The sequence below is a fragment of the Sus scrofa genome, chromosome 1 (assembly GCF_054392235.1).
Source record: "Sus scrofa isolate SSC_HxYL_T2T_F1_AM1 chromosome 1, Sscrofa_HxYL_maternal_Yorkshire_Landrace_v2.0, whole genome shotgun sequence".
Taxonomy (NCBI): Eukaryota; Metazoa; Chordata; class Mammalia; order Artiodactyla; family Suidae; genus Sus; species Sus scrofa.
The window spans coordinates 226,028,490-226,050,660 of NC_139383.1; the positions used below are offsets into that span (position 1 = coordinate 226,028,490).

At 37.5% G+C, this 22,171-nt stretch overlaps 1 protein-coding gene across 2 annotated transcripts in view; it reads right to left on the reverse strand.

The window, feature by feature from the left end:
- The window catches only part of KDM4C (lysine demethylase 4C), a 436,329-nt gene that overhangs the window by 129,062 nt on the left and 285,096 nt on the right, over positions 1-22,171 (reverse strand). For both annotated transcript variants that reach the window (XM_021063862.2, XM_021063858.2), the window contains 2 exons: positions 21,001-21,217; positions 19,226-19,302 (listed from right to left, as the gene is read on the reverse strand). In XM_021063862.2, coding sequence (XP_020919521.1) covers positions 19,226-19,302; positions 21,001-21,217 — 294 coding nt within the window. The remainder of the gene's footprint in view (positions 1-19,225; positions 19,303-21,000; positions 21,218-22,171) is intronic.

Below are 22,171 nucleotides of genomic sequence, written 5' to 3' on the forward strand. Positions count from 1 at the left end.
AGAACACCTAAAATGGGTAAATATAACATAAATTTCTAGTATCTTCAAAACACACACATTCAAAGAGAGAAAGAGATCGAGAGAACAAGAGAGACAAAGAGGCAGAGAGAAAGAGAATACACAAGTTTAAAAATTTGACTGATTCAAAAAAATAACAATACTTTGTAGGGTATGTAGAAGTAAAATGTAAGATAAGACCACAAACAGAAGGTAAGTTAAGGAAATTATACTGTTGTAAGATTCTTACACTGTTCATTAAGAAAGACGATATAATTAGAAGGTGGATTGTAATTTGTAGCAACATGGATGGACCCAGAGATTATCATATTGAGTGAAGTAAATCAGACAAAGACATATCACTTGTATGTGGAATCTAACAAAAATTGATACATGGAGTTCCCATCGTGGCACAGTGGAAATGAATCTGACTAGGAGCCATGAGGTTGCAGGTTCAATCCCTGGCCTTGCTCAGTGGGTTAAGGATCTGGCATTGCCATGAGCTGTGGTGTAGGTCGCAGATGTGGCTGAGATCTGGTGTTTCTGTGGCTCTGGCATGGGCTGGCAGCAACAGCTCGGGTCGGACCCCTATCTTGGAAACCTCCACATGCCATGGGTGTGGCCCTAAAAAGACAAAAGACACCCCCCCCAAAAAAATTCACAGATTTCAAAACCAATCTTAAGGTTACCATAGGTGAAACCACTGGGAAGAGGGAAGAACTGAGAAAGTGGAAATAACATATACACACTACTGCATAAAACAGATGATTAACAAGAACCTTCTATATAGAACAGGAAAAATTACTCAACAGTTTGCCTCTCTTGTTCTCTTGATCTTATTACAGCTATGGGGGAAAAAAAGAATCTATATATGTATATGAATAATTGATTCACTTTGCTGTACACCTGAAACTAATACAACATTGTAAGTCAACTGTACTCCAATAAAATGAAATTTTTAAAAAGGTGGATTGTGATAATTTAAAAATGAAAACTGTAATTTTCAGCAACCACCTAAAAAAGGGCCTCAAGAAATTCTCAAATATTAAATTCCAAGGAATATAATCTCACAGCAAAAACTTGAAAAACATTCAAGAAAATGTGGTTACATAAGCAGAAAAAAACACAGTAGAATTAGATGCACAATGAGCTCAGATACAAAATGTAAAATAAGTATTTTATTATGTTTAAAAATTAAACATGGGGAAGTTCCCGTTGTGGCTCAGGGCTAACGAGCCCAGACTAGTATCCATAAGGATACAGGTTCGATACCTGTCCTCACTAAATGGGTTAAGAATCCAGCATAAGCTGTGGTGTAGGCCAGCAGCTGCAGCTCCAATTTGCCCCCTAGCCTGGGAACTTTCATATGCCTCAGGTGCAGCCCTAAACAACAACAACAAATTAAAAAATGGGTCTCCGATCACTAGAAATGAAATTGAAGAGGTCATAAAATCACTCCCTACAAATAAAAGTCCAGGACCAGATGGCTTCACAGGTGAATTCTATCAAACATATAAAGAGGAATTGGTGCCCATCCTCCTTAAACTCTTTCAAAAGGTTGAAGAAGAAGGAATACTCCCAAAGACATTCTATGATGCCACCATCACCCTCATTCCAAAACCAGACAGAGATACCACCAAAAAAGAAAACTATCGGCCAATATCATTGATGAATATAGATGCAAAAATTCTCAACAAAATCTTAGCCAACCGAATCCAACAACATACCAAAAAAATTATACACCATGACCAGGTTGGGTTCATCCCAGGTTCACAAGGATGGTTCAACATACGCAAATCAATCAACATCATACACCACATTAACAACAACAAAAAGTCAAAAATCATATGATCATCTCAATAGACGCAGAAAAAGCATTTGACAAAGTCCAACATCCATTCACGATCAAGACCCTCACCAAAGTGGGTATAGAGGGACCATTCCTGAATATAATCAAAGCCATTTATGACAAACCCACAGCAAATATAATCCTCAATGGGGAAAAACTGAAAGCCTTCTCACTCAAATCTGGAACAAGACAGGGATGCCCACTCTCACCACTGCTCTTCAACATAGTTTTGGAAGTCCTAGCCACAGCAATTAGGCAAACAAAGGAAATAAAAGGCATCCATATAGGAAAAGAAGAGATAAAACTGTTACTGTATGCAGATGACACGATACTATACATAGAAAACCCTAAGGACTCAACCCCAAAACTACTTGAACAAAGTAGCAGGATATAAGATTAACATTCAGAAGTCAGTTGCATTTCTGTATACCAGCAATGAAATATTAGAAAAGGAATACAAAAATACAATATCTTTTAAAATCGCACCTCACAAAATCAAATACCTCGGAATACACCTGACCAAGGAGGTAAAGGACCTGTATGCCGAGAACTATAAAACTTTAATCAAAGAAATCAAAGAAGATGTAAAGAAATGGAAAGATATTCCATGTTCCTGGATTGGGAAAATCAATATTGTGAAAATGGCCATCCTACCCAAAGCAATCTACAGATTCAATGCAATCCCTATCAAATTACCCAGGACATTTTTCACAGAACTAGAACAAACCATACAAACATTTATATGGAACCACAAAAGACCCAGAATTGCCAAAGCAATCCTGAGAAACAAAAACCAAGCAGGAGGCATCACTCTCCCAGACTTCAAGAAATACTACAAAGCCACAGTCATCAAAACAGTGTGGTACTGGTATCAAAACAGACAGACAGACCAATGGAACAGAATAGAGAATCCGGAAATAAACCCTGACACCTATGGTCAATTAATCTTTGACAAGGGAGGCAGGAACATCAAATGGGAAAAGGAAAGTCTATTCAGCAAGCATTGCTGGGAAACCTGGACAGCTGCATGCAAAGCAATGAAACTAGAACACACCCTCACACCATGCACAAAAATAAACTCCAAATGGCTGAAAGACTTAAATATACGACAGGACACCCCAAACTCCTAGAAGAAAACATAGGCAAAACACTCTCTGACATCAACCTCATGAATATTTTCTCAGGTCAGTCTCCCAAAGCAATAGAAACTAGAGCAAAAATAAACCCATGGGACCTCATCAAACTGAAAAGCTTTTGCACAGCAAAGGAAACCAAAAAGAAAACAAAAAGACAACTTTCAGAATGGGAGAAAACAGTTTCAAATGATGCAACTGACAAGGGCTTAATCTCTAGAATATACAAGCAACTTATACAACTCAACAGCAAAAAAACCAATCAATCAATGGAAAAATGGGCAAAAGACCTGAATAGACATTTCTCCAAGGAAGATATACAGATGGCCAACAAACACATGAAAAAATGCTCAACATCGCTGGTTATAAGAGAAATGCAAATCAAAACTACCATGAGATACCACCTCACACCAGTCAGAATGGCCATCATTAATACATCCACAAATAACAAGTGCTAGAGGGGCTGTGGAGAAAAGGGAACCCTCCTGCACTGTTGGTGGGAATGTCAACTGGTACAGCCACTATGGAGAACAGTTTGGAGATACCTTAGAAATCGACACATAGAACTTCCATATGACCCCGCAATCCCACTCTTGGGCATCTATCCGGACAAAACTCTACTTAAAAGAGACACGTGCACCCGCATGTTCATTGCAGCACTATTCACAATAGCCAGGACATGGAAACAACCCAAATGTCCATCGACAGATGATTGGATTCGGAAGAGGTGGTATATATACACAATGGAATACTACTCAGCCATAAAAAAAGAATGACATAATGCCATTTGCAGCAACATGGATGGAACTAGAGAATCTCATACTGAGTGAAATGAGCCAGAAAGACAAAGACAAATACCATATGATATCACTAATAACTGGAATCTAATATCCAGCACAAATGAACATCTCCTCAGAAAAGAAAATCATGGACTTGGAGAAGAGACTTGTGGTTGCCTGATGGGAGGGGGAGGGAGTGGGAGGGATCGGGAGCTTGGGCTTATCAGACACAACTTGGAATAGATTTACAAGGAGATCCTGCTGAATAGCATTGAGAACTTTGTCTAGATACTCATGTTGCAACAGAGGAAAGGGTGGGGGAAAAAATGTAATTGTAATGTATACATGTAAGGATAACCTGACCCCCTTGCTGTACAGTGGGAAAATAGAAAAAAATTATAAAAAAAAGAAAAATAAATAAATAAATAAAAAATGGGTTTCAAAAATGTGAGACTATAAGTAAATTAATTTTTAAAATGATATAAAAATTCTATAACTCAAAAAACCTGAAATTAAAAGCTTAAATGATATGCTAAACAGCAGACTACTCTTAGTTGAAAAGAGAATTAGAAAACAGAAAGACAGACCTGAATAAATAATCAAAAATTAATACCACAAATCATTCAAAAATGAATTCAACTGAAGAATGTTTGTGTATATGAGAGACAGTATGTGTGTATGTATTTCTGATTCATAAAAATAAATTTCTATTGATTTACTGAACTGAACTCAAAAACAAAACAGAACTGCAGAAGTATAAAAGAAATTGTGGCAAATATATTGATGAATTTAGGATAAGTACAACTTAATATAACATACAAAAGCAAAAGACATGTAGAAAAGATATATAAATTTTGACTAAATCAAAATTTTAAGATTCCAAAGGATAAAATACTATATTGACATAAAAAAGATAAAAATTTCAGTATAAAACAAAGATTGTTATCCAAAAATAATTTTTACAAACCCACACTTGTGAAATATAGGCAAAGATTCAAAGACTCTTCATTGCCAGTAAATATATGAATGATACCCAGTTTAAAGAATAAAGGAAATTGAGGAGTTCCCGTCGTGGCACAGTGGTTAATGAACCCGACTAGGAACCATGAGTATGCGGGTTGGATCCCTGGCCTTGGCCTTGCTCAGTGGGTTAAGGATCCAACGTTGCCAACAGCTGTGGTGTAGGTTGCAGACATGGCTCGGATCCCGCATTGCTGTGGCTCTGGCATAGGCCAGCAGCAACAGCTCCGATTTGACCCCTAGCCTGGGAACCTCCATATGCCATGGGTACGGCCCGAGAAAAGACAAAAAAAAAAAAAAAAAAGTGCTAAGCTTAGAGTTATACATCAGAAAATCTATGGTTTGGGGGTAAGTGAGTTGTTGTGGTGGCTTTGGAGAGGAATTTGTTATTATAAATCAAAATTTTAAACACACCTCAATTATAACTCAAGCAATGCAACCTTTCTGGTATCTATCTTAGGTAAACATTTATATCTATGCAGAAGTAGGAATGTACAATAACTATCATTTCATTTCTTTTTACAATAGGGAAAAGTTACCTCTGGGAAGAACTGGAAATGTCACTTAGACTTTATTTATAATGTCTAAGTATTAAGTGAAGACACTAAAGCATGTTAAATAAACCGTGACACCATTTGACTCTCCCAAGAACAAGATATTACTTTTATGCATAGAAAAGATCTGAAAAGCTGACAAAACAGTATGAGGAGTTTTCTGCGAAAAATGAAATTTGAGAATTTGAGACTTTCCTAACAAAAGATATTACTCTTATATTAAAAGAAAACCCACAAACACACAAAGAAATTAAACTTTTTTTCATCAAATATGTGTAATTTAATATTAATATAACTGTGGAGGTTTATCCTATTTATTCCTTTTTTTTACTTAAATGAAACTTTAAATGGACAGCTATGATTTCCACTAGTCTTTCAGTGTACTGAAACTTCTTTCCAACATAACCTGAGGAGATACCAAAATTGCTCAGCCTTGCAGAACAAAATAAAATATATAAAATTCCACAATGTGCACTCATTGCCAGGCTTGTTTTATTTTATGTCTAATGAGAATGCCTTTCCTAGGAACAATAATATCTAGTGTAAAATGACTCACTACTATGAAGATTTAGATACATTGCTAGTCAACTAATGTTCCCTAAAACAAAACAAAACAAAACAAAAATGCTAAAATGCCTGTTAAAAAATGATTCCTCTCTAAGCAACTGCTATTCCTGTCTCCCAAGGACAGCATCCAAGAACAGTTGTAGTCCCAAGAGTCCAGCGCTCTGTTGTGTATCCCACCCCCAGGGCAGCTAAAAGCTGAATGAGAAAAGTGTAAATTCCGATCCTATTCTGAATGTTGTACTTTTCCTGTGGTAGGTCCTTTTCCCTTACTAATACCATTCACAAAATCTCCTTTCAGCAATACCAAGTGCTTTTAAAATTTGGGTTCATAAAAAAACCACCACTGAGATGAACAGCAAGTATACCAATTTACAACATGGAATGAGTTCTTTACAGCTCAGTTATTAAACCATGAAAAGGAGTGTTTATAATCAAAGTGCTGACACAACATTAACAACAATAGTGAGAAGGACATTGTGGGAATATGGCTTTCACAGTTGTTTATTATTTGTTGTAGAGGGAAATCATGTTCCAGTGGCTCGTCTATAAAACATCAGTTAAAGAAATGCCAATACCAACATTCTCAAGCTGCCTCATTTTAGCTGACATATTCATAAGTGACACTAAAGCCAATTTCCAGAGCTCTAGAAAAATTACAAGATTAAAGTACCTCCCCACACCCTTATCTATCTGACATGTTCATAACAGAAATGCAAAACCATAAAATAGGGCTGTCTGATCTGGGAAAACAAAGAATAATTAATCACATTAACAGAAAACGAGCTTACGAAGCACTGATCAACAAAACATAGAAGAGCCATTTCTGGAGATTGGGCTCATTAATCAGGGTTGGGGAGAAGATGGAATCTCGGGTAACAACAGGGCTGGCATGAATTCTGAGTGATTAGGAAACTGAATGACAAGTTTCCTGCAATAATCTTCTGAATGGAACTACCACAGGCCCCAGTGAATTTTATACTACCAAGTGAGCTCCCTAATTTAGATGTTCACACCTAATTTGTACTCTAAGTGAAAACATATATTCATTCAACAAATACTGTTTAATCACCATATTATGTCCTAGACACCAGGCAACAGCAATGAATGACAAAGTTACACCTGGCCAGGAGAGCAGACAAACTAAATCAGCAGATTTAGATGGTAAAGGATGGTAAGCACAATGGGAGTGGGCCATGGAGTTAGTTACCTAGGGAAAGGTGACAGCAGAAGATCCTTAGCTTTCCTGATAGGAAAGATCATCAGAAAGTAAGAGGAGGAACATCTGGTGAGGTTTCATAAGCCATGAAAAAAGGCATGAAGCCATTATAAGGTTTGAGTGCCCCAAGGACGTAACGTGACTTATACTTTAATTATATCATACCAATTGCTGCAGTTGACAGCAGACAATAGAGGTTTAAAGACAGAAATGAAAAAAGAAGTTAGCAGCTTATTGCCATAATCCAAGAAAGAGGTAGTGAGTAGATTAGGTAGATTGGTCTGGGCTATATCAGCAGAGGTGACTAAAAAGTGGCCAGGATTCCAGATTCATTTTAAAAGTGGACAATCAGGATTTTCCATCGTGGCACAGTGGAAAAGAATCAACTAGGAACCATGAGGTTGCGGGTTCGATCCCTGGCCTCGCTCATTGGGTTAAGGATCCAGCGTTGCCATGAGCTGTGGTACAGGTCACAAAACGTGGGTCAGAGTTGACATTGCTGTGGCTGTGGAGTAGCCTGGCAACTGTAGCTCCACTTAGACCTCTAGCCTAGGAACCTCCATATGCTGTGGGTGCAGCCCTAAAAATTAAAAATTAAAAATTAAAAAAAAAATAAAAGTAGAAAATCAGGCAGACCTAGAAAAATGAGAAAAACAAAGCATCAAATCTAAAGTTTTTGGTCTCAGCAGCTGGGAGACCTAGAAATAAGGAAGCCTGCAGAAGACGATCTGGAATTTCATTTTGGAGAGGGTGAATCTGAACTATCTATTGGACATGAGCTCTCTATTAGACACATCAGAAGCAATATTGTGATAAAGTTGGCCATATGGGCCTGCACCTCAGGGCAGAGGCTGAGCTGCACATGGAAACGGACAAGCCACCAATGATGAGATGCTGACAAGCATTAGAGCCATGAGATGGGATGAGATTACCAAATGGGTGAGTGCAGAAAAAAGGCCCATGTTTGAACTCTGGGGAATGAGAGAAAGTGGCCAGCAGAGTAATAGGAAAAGCAGAGGAGAGCAGGATTCCTGAGTAGGATCCTGGAAGCAAGTGAAGACTGCTTCAAACAGGAGGCAGTGATCAACAAAAGTTTCTAAGGAAATGTGGGACAGAATGTATGGCTGGAATAAATTTGAGAGAGTAGTGGGTGAGAAGAACTTGTGAGAGTGAATAAAGACAAGTCTTTTAAGGAGTCTTACTATACAGAGAGGCGTAGAGAAATAGGGTAGAAGCTACTGGGAAGAAAGATCAAGAGAGGGAGGGTTTTTCAGTTTACTTGAAGATGGGAGAAATAACAGCCTGTGTGGACAATCAGGAGAATTATCTGGAAAAGGGGTGTGAGAGAGAAAGGGTGAATTACTGGAACTGTGAGCCTGTGTATAAGAGAGGGAGGAGCAGAGATATTATAAAGTAGGTGGAAACCTTAAGATCTTTAGTGGTGTCTTCCCATTTCCCTGGGAACATGGAAAGATTTCACGAGGTGAGGGTGAGGATGAAGAAGATGGGAAAGCTTTAGGAGAAAGAAGATATCAAACAGTCAACCAGAAAAGTGTAAGAGTAAGTGGATAATGGGAATGTAACAGGAATTACCTGCAGCATTGAAGACCCACCTACAGTTACAAATGAAAGCAAGAGCAATCTGCATACTGGGTGTCTCTCCACAGCCATATTCAGCTACATGGTGCAGATACACAGTAGATAGATAGTTGGATATGCCAGTGTTGAGTTATACCAAGGACGAGTAACAAAGTCAGAAAGGGGCAAGGGAGCTGAGAGTACTGCAAGGAAATATAGCAGCTTAAGCAGAAGTAAGAACAAGAGGGGAGGGAGAGACTGAAAAGCTGGGAGCCTTACTGAACCATATGTCACAGTGAGGTAAAAGGAAGCCCAGAACTAGAGGGTGTTGGCTAGAGAGACAGAAAGTACTTGAAGAAAGATGCCTGAAACTGAAAGATGACACCTCAAACACAACATACCCAGTGGAATGCCAAATAGTTAAGAGTGAAAACTACCCTTTCGAAAGGCTGCCCTTCTATTGCACACTCTTTAGCTCTCTATCACAGCAATGACAATTACTTCAAAGGTAATGGCTTAAAACAATACAAATTTATATGGTTCTATGGATCAGAGGTCTGGCACAGTCTTACTGGGTAAAATCCAAGGGGTCAGTAGGGTCACTCCCTCTGGAGGCTCTCGGGAAGAATATATTTCTTTGCCCTCTCCAGCTTTTAGGGGAGCCCACATGCCTTCATCCTCCATACTCTTCCACCTTCAAAGCCAACAACAGCAGGCCAAGCACTTCTCACATCATATCATTCTGACCTCCTTTTCTGCCCCCACCTTCCTCGTCTAAGGACTCTCTCTGTTTGACTGGATGCACCCAGCTCACCAGAATGATGTCCTATTGTAAAGCCAGCTGATTGACAACCTTAATGCCATCTGCTACTGTAATCCCTTTTTTATGCAACATAACACACAGGTTCCAAGGGTTAGGATGTGGATGGAGGAGCCTCTCAATACATTTTAACTATTTAAATATCATCATACAACCATTTGTATGGCAGGAAAATAACAGAAGAATAGGAAATCATACTCTATGTTTGCTTCAAATTACATAACCCTCCTCCCACCCAATTTATCTTCCTAATGCCATTCCTTACAGCTGTGTAAACACTGAGGTTGCAGGTGTAAACACATGCTTGATGGCAAGAAGAAGCACCTTTGTAAGTTAAGGCTGGTCAGAGGCAATCTACATGGAACCTAACAGGCATTTACATAAAGATATTTCCAGGATTCTGGGCAAAGTACTTCACACTGAACATACATCATACTTTGTTAAAACTGTACAACCCTTGGCTTTCAAATACAAACCCAGCTGGTTTTATTCTTTTTTCCCAGCATGACCTTCGATAACAAATAGCAAAGTACATGATTTCCTCATTCTGCCACTGGACTGTTTTTTCCCATTCATGAGAAACGCCTGCACTGCACTTTTTCTCCCTCCTTGCTTCCTAGGGATCTCTTTCCTCATTGCTAAGGAGATGTGCCTGGCAGCCCAGTGACCTCCGGGCACACACATCCTGGTGTGTAGTACAGTATGCTATGCTCCCCATAATGTCAGTCATTATTCTTTCTGACTTCACTTGTGCTCTCTGGTTGAAGCACTTAAGATTAATGAGGCATTTGTTCTCAATCAAGAAGCTATTTATGAATATAGTTCCACTTATAATAAACTATGTAGACTTCTCTTTCTTTTTCTCTATCACCAAAGGGGGAGTGGAGCAGTGGTGTTTAATGAGCAAAAGGGGGAAGAGTGAACAGAAAAGAAAAAATGATTTGTGAGTTTTTTAGCCAGTAAGCAGTTCTATTACTGAAAGGCCTCACATCATAGGTGTGCCGTCAGGATAACTGATATCTGAAAATGCACAGTTCTGTTTGGTTAAAGTAAAATAATCATTACCACCCTGGTCTTTGTGAGCTAAGGTTTTAAGTCTGCAGCTGTTCAGAATAATCTGCCTCCTTGTGAGACAGAAGGTAATTCTGAACCCAAACACGGTAGCTCAAATGGGAAAGTGTGGTATGGCCTGCAGCCTTCAGGGCCACCTCAACGGAGAAGAGCAGTAGCACAAGCAACCAGGTGGCTGCAAATAGCTGGGGCCTTCAGCAAGAATATAGCCTTTCTTTTCCTACTAGTTTTACTGTGTGTGAGGATCAAAGTCAGTCTTTCAGGCTAGCAACCTCTCATCACCTGGTCTTAACAGTATCTCAGGGAATTAAAAAAAAAAAAAAAAAAGCATAAAACACATCACAGGGAGCAGGAGTGCCACCATGACCTCTCAAGGCCGTAAGCCAACCTGATCTAAAAATCAATGACTCTGATCTACAAAGCCACTTCAGAGCTCTCTGTTAAAGAAAAATGTCAATGTGGTTGTCGGCCAGGAAACTAGGTTCAGATCATCCAGCTCTGGGAAAGGTCCTCTGGGCAGAAACTAGGGTCAGTGTTAAAGATGAAGGAAACGCTTCCACTCAACCACCCAATAACACTAATTATTCTATATTAATTAGATAGATAACCAATTACATTATTAGTACAGACTTTATTTTCAAGGTAAATGAACAAAAATCATTCAAATACATTGTTCAGAATTAAACCAGTTATGCAGCCTTCTTACCACTCTAAAAATAAGTTAACTGAGAAAAAAAGTCTCGGCCTGGGAATCTAGGGGCCTGAGTACTGCCATGAATCTGGGCTCTCTTACCACATAGAGGGTGATCCTGGGCAAAGGACTTACTCTCTCAAACCCCTGGCTTAGTATCTGTAAAATGAGATTTCTGAGATACATGAAGAATTCTTGAGTCTTTATCAGTATTAAATCATATGGAAGCTAGGAAAATATACTCTTATGGGAGTTTATATTTAAATCAATGGTTATTCTGAATTTTTAGGTCAAAAGGTAAAAAATGAAACCACTTCTTTATTTTTAAATTTTATTTATTTACTTATTTATTTATTTATTTATTTATTGTCTTTCTGCCATTTCTTGGGCTGCTCCCGTGGCATGTGGAGGTTCCCAGGCTAGGGGTCTAATCGGAGCTGTAGCCGCCGGCCCATGCCAGAGCCACAGCAACTCAGGATCTGAGCCACATCTGCAACCTACACCACAGCTCACGGCAACACCGGATCCTTAACCCACTGAGCAAGGCCAGGGATTGAACCTGCGACCTCATGGTTCCTAGTTGGATTCGCTAACCACTGAGAGATGACGGGAACTCCAGAAACCACTTTTTTTTAAAAAACACAAGACTTCCAAGAGCCAAATGACTGGCAGTTCTAACATGTATTATCAATACCTCAGTCTTTATATTTGGAGTTGGAGAGGAGAGATAAAGGTTATACTATGGGGTAAGGGTAATGTAATCTTCAATCATATAAGTGTTCTTTCATAACGTCTACCCTAAGAGAACTCCCATGGCAGAGAGAGAAGAGAAAGTACTTCCCTCAGATTTAACAGACTGTGGTCAGGGTTGCTTCATATCAGATACACTCCTATCTATAGCACCAGCCTCCATGCAAGGTAGGAGTCACACTCTACCTATTAGACTACCTTCCCCCATTACTAGGCAGAGTAGAGTTACAGGGGTTGGGGCTTCCTGGTTCCCAAAGATGAGTTATCAACTTTCCAAAAAGTTGATCTCTTTTACCTGAGCCTTAAGAGTTGAGAGCTAAGACTAAGATCCACTCCCAAGACAGAGTTCAGATAAATACGTTCCAATGAATGAGATCGATTCTTTAGCTCACAAGCTTTAGTACCACTGTGGGGGTGGGTTTTTTAAAGACCACTACTTCAGGTACTTCCAAATTTTAATTTTGTGATTATGATTTATGCAGAGAAAAGACTCTCTTTCAAAAGTCAAAGCATAGCTATGTGCAGCCTTGAAGTGGCAACCATTATTCAACCTGTATATGCCACTTATTTACAATCAAGCAATAAAAATAGACACCAAAATGTTTGTTTTTAATCACTGAAACTTCACATTCCACTCTTTGTAAGAGGAAAGAAAATGCTAATTCCAAATGATCATCAAGGTATAGCCTACTTATATCTGTTAGTTCATTTTCAAAAAAACAAATAAGCAAAATAAAGTGATTAAATATGTGGGCAAGGTGAAAACCTATTTCATGTTTGGGTTTTAATTTCTTAAAACCATTAAAACAAGAATATTATGTGTGTTATATATCCATAATACAACTGTATTATTTTATAGAGTGCAATAAATGTTCTTCAGTAGATAATGTGTGTAATTACCTGGTTTATGCATTTCATTATGCAAAATGAAAAATTTAACCTTTAAAGTGTTTTTTTTAAGGTTTCCATTTCAAAACCTGCCTTTTCATAGCATAGCAGGAGTCATCCAAGAATATAATAAACCTCTGTGTTTTTTACAGAATTACTTTCAAATGAAAATATTTAAACAAATTCTCCTAAATTAAGAAAGGGGGGGGATTCCCTTGAGGCATAGCAGGTTAAAGATACAATGTTGTTCACTGCAGCAGCTCAGATCACTGCTGTGGTGTGGGTTTGATCCCTGCCCTGAGAACTTCCACATGCCACAGGTGCAGCCAAAAAACAAAAAAACAGAAAAAGCATAAAGGGATATATTGAAATAAAAAGAAATCCAGAAGATAACATGCATTGCCATGCATTCCTAAACATTAGGTAGATAAAGTTACAGTAGGCCTTGAAGAAACTACTTAAAAACAAGTTTGCTTTAACACATAAAAACTACAATAATCCAACCAATAATTACCAATGTCACTTCTATTCTTATACTTCTCTGTTACTCATCACCTCTGACTATGTTAAGAAATGGATAAATAAATTTAGTTTTCTTGAAGGAGCCCAGTTCTTAAGGAAAAATAATTGCAACAAAATGGAAATACAACAAAGAATCAAGTGATTTTAGGGTCAGAAGAGCCCTTAGATATGCATCTCTAGTGGAACCTTCTCATTACATTGCTTTTAAATCTTCTTTTAATTAAGATTTTGTTTAGATTATAAGTGTGTGAGCTACTGTGTCTACCTTGCCCTTCCCTGTCCCCAGAATTATTTAAGGTAATTAAAAAATACTCTCTAGTAAGATACTACACAAATGATGCATGATTTGGAATTTTTCACACTAACAATGAAAAACTACAGCACAGGGGTTCCCATTGTGGCTCAGCAGTATAGAACCCGACTAATGTCCATGAGGACACAGGTTCAATCTCTGGCCTCACTCAGTGAGTTGCCATGAGCTGCAGCGAAGGTGGCAGATGCTGCTTGGATCTGGTGTTGCTGCGGCTGTGGCACTGGCTGGCAGCTACAGCTCCAATTCGACCCCTAGTCTGGGAACTTCCAAAGGCCTCGGGTGCAGCCCTAAAAAAGAGAAAAAAAGAAAAGAAAAAAAAAAAAAAAAGCACAGGCTTCAAATGCTGCCATGGACAGAAGACTGACAACTCATAATTTGACAAAGTCATAAATCTGAGTATGACATGGCTTTCCATGTTGTTAAATTATCAACCTTCTCATGCAGTTTTCACTCCTATTTATGGTACTAAAGAAAAACCCTCTAGCCCCTATCCCCTGAAAAATTCCTGAAGAAACATCTAAATTTCCTGGAAAGAAAAATAAATAAATAAATAAATAAATAAATAAATAAATAAATAAAACTTCCTGGAAAGAAACAACCAACAAAGAGCTACATTATCCCCAAATTTTAAAAAGAAATAATCTTATCCATATTCCTCTTTAACTTCTTGACCTGTTTATATTTTATTCTTTGGAATTCCATATTATAAAATCTCTAGAGGATAGCATAGAAAATCATCCTATGACTTATTAGCATACCATCTGTTAATACTCTACAGAATGTTAAGTACATGAATTACTATTTTTTAGACTAAAAGTAAATACTTGGGTTACCAGTTCATTCTAGACTTTTAAGTAACATTCTCTTTCATAAGTAAAAGTGAAGCCCTAAAGTGGTGTTTAGGAATTCCACAGAAATACCTACATTCAAAAACAGTTTTTCAATGTAGGGATAAAAAGAAAATGGTGGGAAAAAACCTGAAAGAAAGCAATACAAATTCTGTATTTTTATGGTGAGAGTATTAGCATTATATTTTTAATTAGCAGTAACTTGTAGTTATTACAAAATGTAAATCCATAAACAGATTAGACAAGAACTCTAGCAATTTGGGTCAAAGGTGATTAGATTCAAATTAAGACTGAACATAACAAGAAACACATTCTAGAATCAGAGTATTGACATTCAACACCTAAAAACAAAACATGGTAATGGTTGGAATGAGCTCTCAAGTACTACTACATTCAGGGAGTAAGAATTGCTTCGAAATGAATTACATAGTCACAAAAGTGTTGGAAAACAAACAGAGCTGAAAATAAAATAATCTAATAAAGCTGGGTTATAAACCACAAACTCAAACATAGCTTTCATATAGATTCGTCTATTTATCCAAGCAGCACTGAAACAGAACAGGCACAAAGCACTATTTAATTGGAACTACAGGAGAGACAACCTGAATCTCAGGATAGACATGTATTTGAGGAATTCTTTAGCTGTTTCATTTCAACTTCATCTGAGCATATGAACAGGATTCTAGAATCCAAGTTAGGGTGTAATTCACAATTTATAACTAATCTCTTCTTCTAACACATGCAGTTATAGCTGCAATATAGCCTTTGTTTCTTATTCTAATTAACATAAATTGATAAAGTAAAGAAATAGTAGCAAAATGAAACAGTGAGGACTACACCAAAACTTCTGGAAAATGGTGAGAGCACAGAAGGTGTTATAGAGAGAAATGAAAAACTAAGTTGCGGCCTCCAGTTACTTAAAAACTAGCAGGGCAGTTTTGTCCAGAGTGACTTCCACTCTTCAGAATCTGTAAATAAAAAGATGGCTGGTCTGTGAACATTGATTCCAGCCTCGTATACATCCTTAGCTACCAAGGTGAAGCTGACAAAACTTTCTAATGTATGAATTTATTCACCTACGGTCTGAGATTGGATGAAATAATCCCTAAAATGCCTTTGCTTCCAAAATTTAAATTACTGATACTTATTTCTATGATATAGTTTCTATTAGTTTCCTTCTTTGTTTCTAGTTTTATTGAAATATAATTGACATACTGAATAAATTAAAGTTGTACAACGTGATGATTTGATATATCTATATATTAAGAAATAACTACCACAATACAGTTAGTTAACACATTCATCACCCCACATAATTACCTGTTTGTGTGTGTGTTTGGTGAGAGCATTTAAGACCTACTTTCTTGGCAAGTTTCAAGTATCTAATAAAGCACTGTTAACTAAAGTCGCCATGCTGTATATTACATCCCCACAATGTATTCATCTTATAATTGAAGTTTGTACCCTGTGACCACCTTCACCTATCTCCCCACCCCATCCCACCCCCAGCAATCACCGATCTATGCTCTGCATCTAGGAGTTGGGATATTTTTTGATTCCACATATAAGTGAGACATATATGTGATTCCACAAATAAGAAGGACAGTATGTGTCTTTCTCTAACTTACTTAGCGTAACAACCTCCTGGTTCATTCATGTTATCATAAATGGCAGGATTTCCTTCCTTTTTTATGGCTGAATAACATTCACTGTATGTACCTGGGGGGGGGGGTAGAGGGGTGTGTGTGTGTGTGTGTGTGTGTGTGTGTGTGTGTGTTTCCTTTCCATTCCTGCCACTGGTTTAAGAACCACAGTTGTGCTTAAACACACACACATATAGACACACACCCCACCTTTTCTTTATCATTTACCCATCAACAGACAACTTTTTAAGAAGACTCTTTAAAAAACAGAACACATTTAACATTTCTCACACATATCTTATGAAAATGAATACAAGCGGTTTTAGGCTACCTTCTCGCCCTCAAGATTTTCAAAGCACTAATCATAAAAGGAAACAGAATTAGCCGGAAAAATGACATCTGCTGTATAAAGAAATATCCCAAGCAACATATGCTGTTGGAGTATTCTGTATTCATGATGAATAAGTCTCTTACCGTTACAAACTATTTTTAAAAAGAAAATCCCAGGGATTTCCTGTCCTGGTGCAAAGGAAACAAATCCAACTAGGAACCATAAGGTTGAGGGATGGACCTCTGGCCTTGCTCAGTGGGTTAAGGATCTGGTGTTGCTGTGAGCTGTGGTGTAGGTCACAGTCACAGCTCGGATCCCGTGTTGCTATGGCTGTGGTGTAGGCCAGCAGCTTTAGCTCCGATTAGACCCCTAGCCTCGTAACCACCATATGCTGAAGGTGTGGCCCTAAAAAGACAAAAGGACAAAAAAAAAAAAAAAAAAAAGAGAGAGAGAGAAAATCTCAGGAAATAATTAGTAATTAGAGTTAGTGAAATAAAAGCCAGCAATGAAATATCATCTGACCTCAGCTGCATTGTTATACTTCCATTAGCTTTTTTGGAGCTTCCACCTCCAGAAAAGGATACCAGCTCCCCCAGAACCTGATACTGACAGTGTGAGATTGATCCCTAAGAAGGCAAGTATCGGTGTACTTTCAAAATACAACCATTCCAGCCACAAAACCCAATGAATCATACTTAAGTGCTTAGTAAAAATTAATATTGCAACACTCACTGCCACATTAAATAAGGGTGTTAAAGCCAAAATATCAATATTATCAGTTACTTCTCTGCAATGCTTAAACTGCAATTCAATTATTTCTCAAGAGAAAAATTTAGAAATAGAGCTTCATAGATAAAGTTCACTCAAAATGGATAAATTGAAAAGACAGTTGGCTCACTGTGAATTTGGATCATTTCCAATTAGCACTAAGAAATTATATAGGTCTAAAAAAATCAATGTAAAGTTTTATTCAAGAGCTCCTATTTTTATTGTAAATTAGAAGAGATTTTCATAGTATCAATATTAAAATTCAAAAGGCACACTGTATTTTCTGAGGGTGTGGAGGAATTAATAGGAAGATGCTTTAATTCAATTGCAGAGAGTGATTAATCTCAGTATTTCCTTCTTAAGACATGCTAAAGGAAAACAACATAATTGATCAGAAGCAGCCTTAGAATCAGGGTGGCTGGCCTAGGCCTCGCCCTGGCTCTGCCGTGCAAAGGACAATGGTACCTTGCGACACAGGACTGTTCGATGTGTGAGCACAGGAGCTAAGCAGTAACTGTGGATGGAACAGAGAACTCTTCATGCCTTGTGAAATGGATTAAAATATCTTTAACCTCTAAATCTATACTTAAGGTTAAATAAGAGGACATCATTGGTAAAACTGGACTCTATTTGATGCATATAATAGGGATAGAGCCAGCATGGTAAACAAAAGCAGAATATATTTATTATAGCAGGGCTTCCTGGCTGTCTTAAAGATGCTGTGTATTTACATAGTCCTTTCTAACATAATGATAACACCAAAGGGAATACCAAAATGTTTTCTGGGCTAATGAGAAAGAATTCTTAAGATGGCGATAATACCTCTAACACCAAATAGATCAGATTATTTGGACTATAAAAAGTGTCCGTATTTTGTCCTGTTTTCCCTTCACTACCTAAAGTGAATGCCAGCAACAAAATCATACAGAAAGACATTCTCTTGGATGTCTCTAATCTATTGTTACCATATGTCTATTTTAACACTAAGAGCTAAACATACATAGTCACGACATAAATTTTCATCAAGCAAGGCAATGTCCTTATATTGTCCTTCAGGTTTTTAACTCTGGTTGCAAGGAAATTCGGTTGTCATTAGAGGCCATTAGAGAATAAAGCAAATACTACTATAATAATCAAAATCAAGCTGAGAATCTTCTCTGAGATCAAGACTGAGAGACATAGTATTGAGATCTGATCAATCTGCAGTTTCAAGAATGTTCTGATATCTCCCGAAGGAAAATTTTTAAGAAAAATTAAGGTAGCGCATAATCAAATGGCAAAACATGTGATTTGGTGGATTAATGGAATGGAATGCAATGCTTGGATGGAAGCTAAAGTTTCAACAGGTTTTCAGGAAAAACAATTCAGGTGAGGAGAAATCTGTGCTCCCCTGAGGAAGGAATCTGTTGTTGTTGAAGGTTCTGTCTCAAGTGCATAGCAATGTCTAGCACAGAACAAACACACTAAGTATGAATGCATGAATAAGTGGGAAAGACCTCATGCTAGTGGAAAAGTTGTGAATTAGGATGGTTTCCTCAAGAGTCAGTCACGATTCTCACCTTCACTGTTACTTGGCACACTTATTTTCCAAAATTGAAAAGTAGATTTGAGCAAGAAAACAAAGCAATATTTTGGACAGGCTCTAATAAACTGGTAGTCTCTATAGGTTCTTGAGCAGAGGAGTGATGCCTAGAAATGTTATTTAACATTTCCACAATGGATACAGAGTTAACAGGTAGGATGATATGGAAAGAGAAGGCTAGAAATACAGGTCAGTGTGGAAGTACACACAAAAGCATGTGCACAAACTTAATCACTAGACTGAAATGGATCCACTGTGGATGGAGTGTGAAGAGGAGTTAAAAGATACTAAAATCAGCCACTTACTGCTGTCCACGCATTTCTTTTGCACCGGGCACATAGCCATCCATCACAGATCTCATGAGAAGGGATACCATAACAACCTACAAGATAACAGTATGGATCCATTAATTAAGTCTTTTGCATTTTGACAATATTACACACTTCAGCACTGAATAAAAATTAGAATGGCCTACCATACCATTTTTGAGTCTTACTGCTTAGAACAAAACATAAGCAAGGCTGGCTCAAAGATAATTTTCGTTTCGATGCCTCACAGCTAATAGGGTATCACTGCCAGGAAACATGAGTAACTTAATAATAACTAGTGCTCACAATAGCTGTCCTAGAGAACACTGATGACAATACTTGAATGGGTGATAATAAAATTTCTAAACTGTCAGGTCTAGTCCTTTACTCATGCAAAACATATTTCAAAATAAGTTCCAATACATGAAGCAAAATCTGGGTACAATAAATGATAAAATAAACTCTAACATGATATTTATTCACATAAAATTATGTGCATTAAATTAATGTAACTGAAAACTACCTTTAAAAAATTATGTTTAGCTTTAATTTCAGTGATAGGGACAAAAGTTACACAATTCATAGTTGGTGATAAAGAGCTGTCTTCAATTCTACCTGTCTATTCAGTACATGCCTGACTCAAAATAACTATGTAAGGAGATAGCTGATGATGTATATATATGTAGCAATTATATGGTACCAACAAACATCTGTTACTCCAGCTTCCTTAAAAAAAGAGAATTTTGAAAGATTTAAATGAGTAAAATTTAAGTGAGTAAATTTTAATATCAACTTCCTATAACATGTGACATGGAAAGAGAAAATAACAGAAATGTAATTACCCAAAAAAAGCCTATCATAGTTAACTGAGACCATAAAATGTTTAGTTCAAGCACATGTTCATAAAATATTACGGCTAAGTTGCAAAGCTAATGTATTCTGGAGTCAAGATTAAATCCTAACATGTTTGTGAAATGGCGCATTGCCTCTCATATACATGCAATAATAGAGTGAATGTGTATGTTACAAACTGACAGAAATAAATAAGAAGGTTTATATAATTGTATTTCAAGCATATCATGTTCAAATCCCTTGGGGAAGCTGACAGTATCTAACAAGTAAATGCTAGATAGCCAGGCAATTTCAACCTTAATGTAAGATCCATCTTACACGTTAGAGGATTTACACGGCAGACCAATTTTTAAAACTGTATTTGCCACTTACACAATTACATAAAAAATACCAAGTTGAGAAAGGTATAGAGCCTAAGCACCTCAGCCTTGAGGGGAAACAATTGTGAGGAGGGTTTTCCTTACCCTTACAAGAATAAAAATGTGAATCAATAATTAAATTTAACAATAATTCCCCAAGTCACCAAAAAATACTTATTTCTCTTTAAAAAGTTACAAAGGAAAATAGTCATGAATCAACATCAGTGATTAAGTTTTTACAGACTGTGTTGTAAAACAAGTAAAGTTCAAGCATGTTAAAGGAGTCCCACTCTGACTCCATATCCTGACCCCAAACAAACATGCAAAACCAGACCTGCTCTCCAGGTCCTCTGAGGAAAGGTCCTGCTCAAGTAAAACTGGAGGAAAAGGGATGATTGCACCTATTCTTACTCTCAGTAGGAGAAATATGAGAACAAACGATCTAACCATTATCAACAGCAACAGTCCAATGTGATAGATTTGACAGTACAAAGGGGTGAGAAGTAAAGACTGTGTGAAGCACTGAAAAGCCAGCAATTAATGAGTGATAGACTCATTTACTTGCATGAACCCGTACGCGGCACTTTGCACAGGAAATCAGAAGACTTGTTCCATCCTCTTCCAGGAAGGCATTAGGTGGAGAATATTCTATATTTTCTTCGCTATAAATAAAACACATCTCTGGAATGAGGGGCTTAGTCTTCCCTCCTGAAGTAACCACTTCTTCATCTAATTTTGTCTCCCATCTAGAATCATTTTCTTCATTGCTGCTATCTGGCTGAAAAACATAATATTCCACATGAACAACAAACATGGAAAAGAGCTCAGGTCACCTGCTCTGGTCACTCAAATCCACTAACAGCCATTTCATCCACTAACTTCCAGCTTTTGTACTTTCTCTTGTTCTCGACTCCACTATTAGGTTTTGATCAATGCTGCTCCTGAGGCTCCATCCAGAAGCTAAGTTGTAGGAACAAGGGGGTATTCTGTATATTTGTTTGTATAGAAAGTGATGAGGAACTAAAACTATGTTCTTACATAAATATAAATAGTTCATGAAAAACATCAAGGCTTCTGATCAACTTTTTCTGCTTCTTCAATGGCACTAGGTTAACGGATCTGATTTTGTTTACTGAGAATCTTACCTGGATATACCTAAAGAGGTGTCTTCCAAGACCCTAGTTTTAGGAGTTCCTGTCCTGGCTCAGCAGTTAACAAATCTGACTAGCATCCATGAGGACACAGGTTTGATCCCTGACCTTGCTCAGTGGGTTAAGGATTCAGCGTTGCCATAAGCTGTGGTGCAGGTCGTAGGCATGGCTCCAATCCTGCGTTGCTGTTACTGTGGCATAGACTGGTGGGTACAGCTCCAATTAGAACCCTAGCCTGGGAATCTCATATGCCACGAATGCGGCCCTTTAAAATAATAATAAGAATAATAATCTGGTTTTAATTTGTACAACAGTATTTATAAAGTTTTTGAAGGCTTTCATCTTCACAAAGTTTTAAAACAGCAAGACAGAAAGATCTAGCAAATGTCATTAAATGACAAAGGATGACATGCAAAACAAATTTGTCATCTCTCACCAAAATATAAGATAAATATTAAGTATTTATTTGAAACTAATGAATTATCATCCCCAGAGACCTTGCATTAATTCTCCAAATTATATAGTTTTAGTTGGGATTTCTTAATTATTAGGGAAATTTACAGGCAGATTATGATATAGAA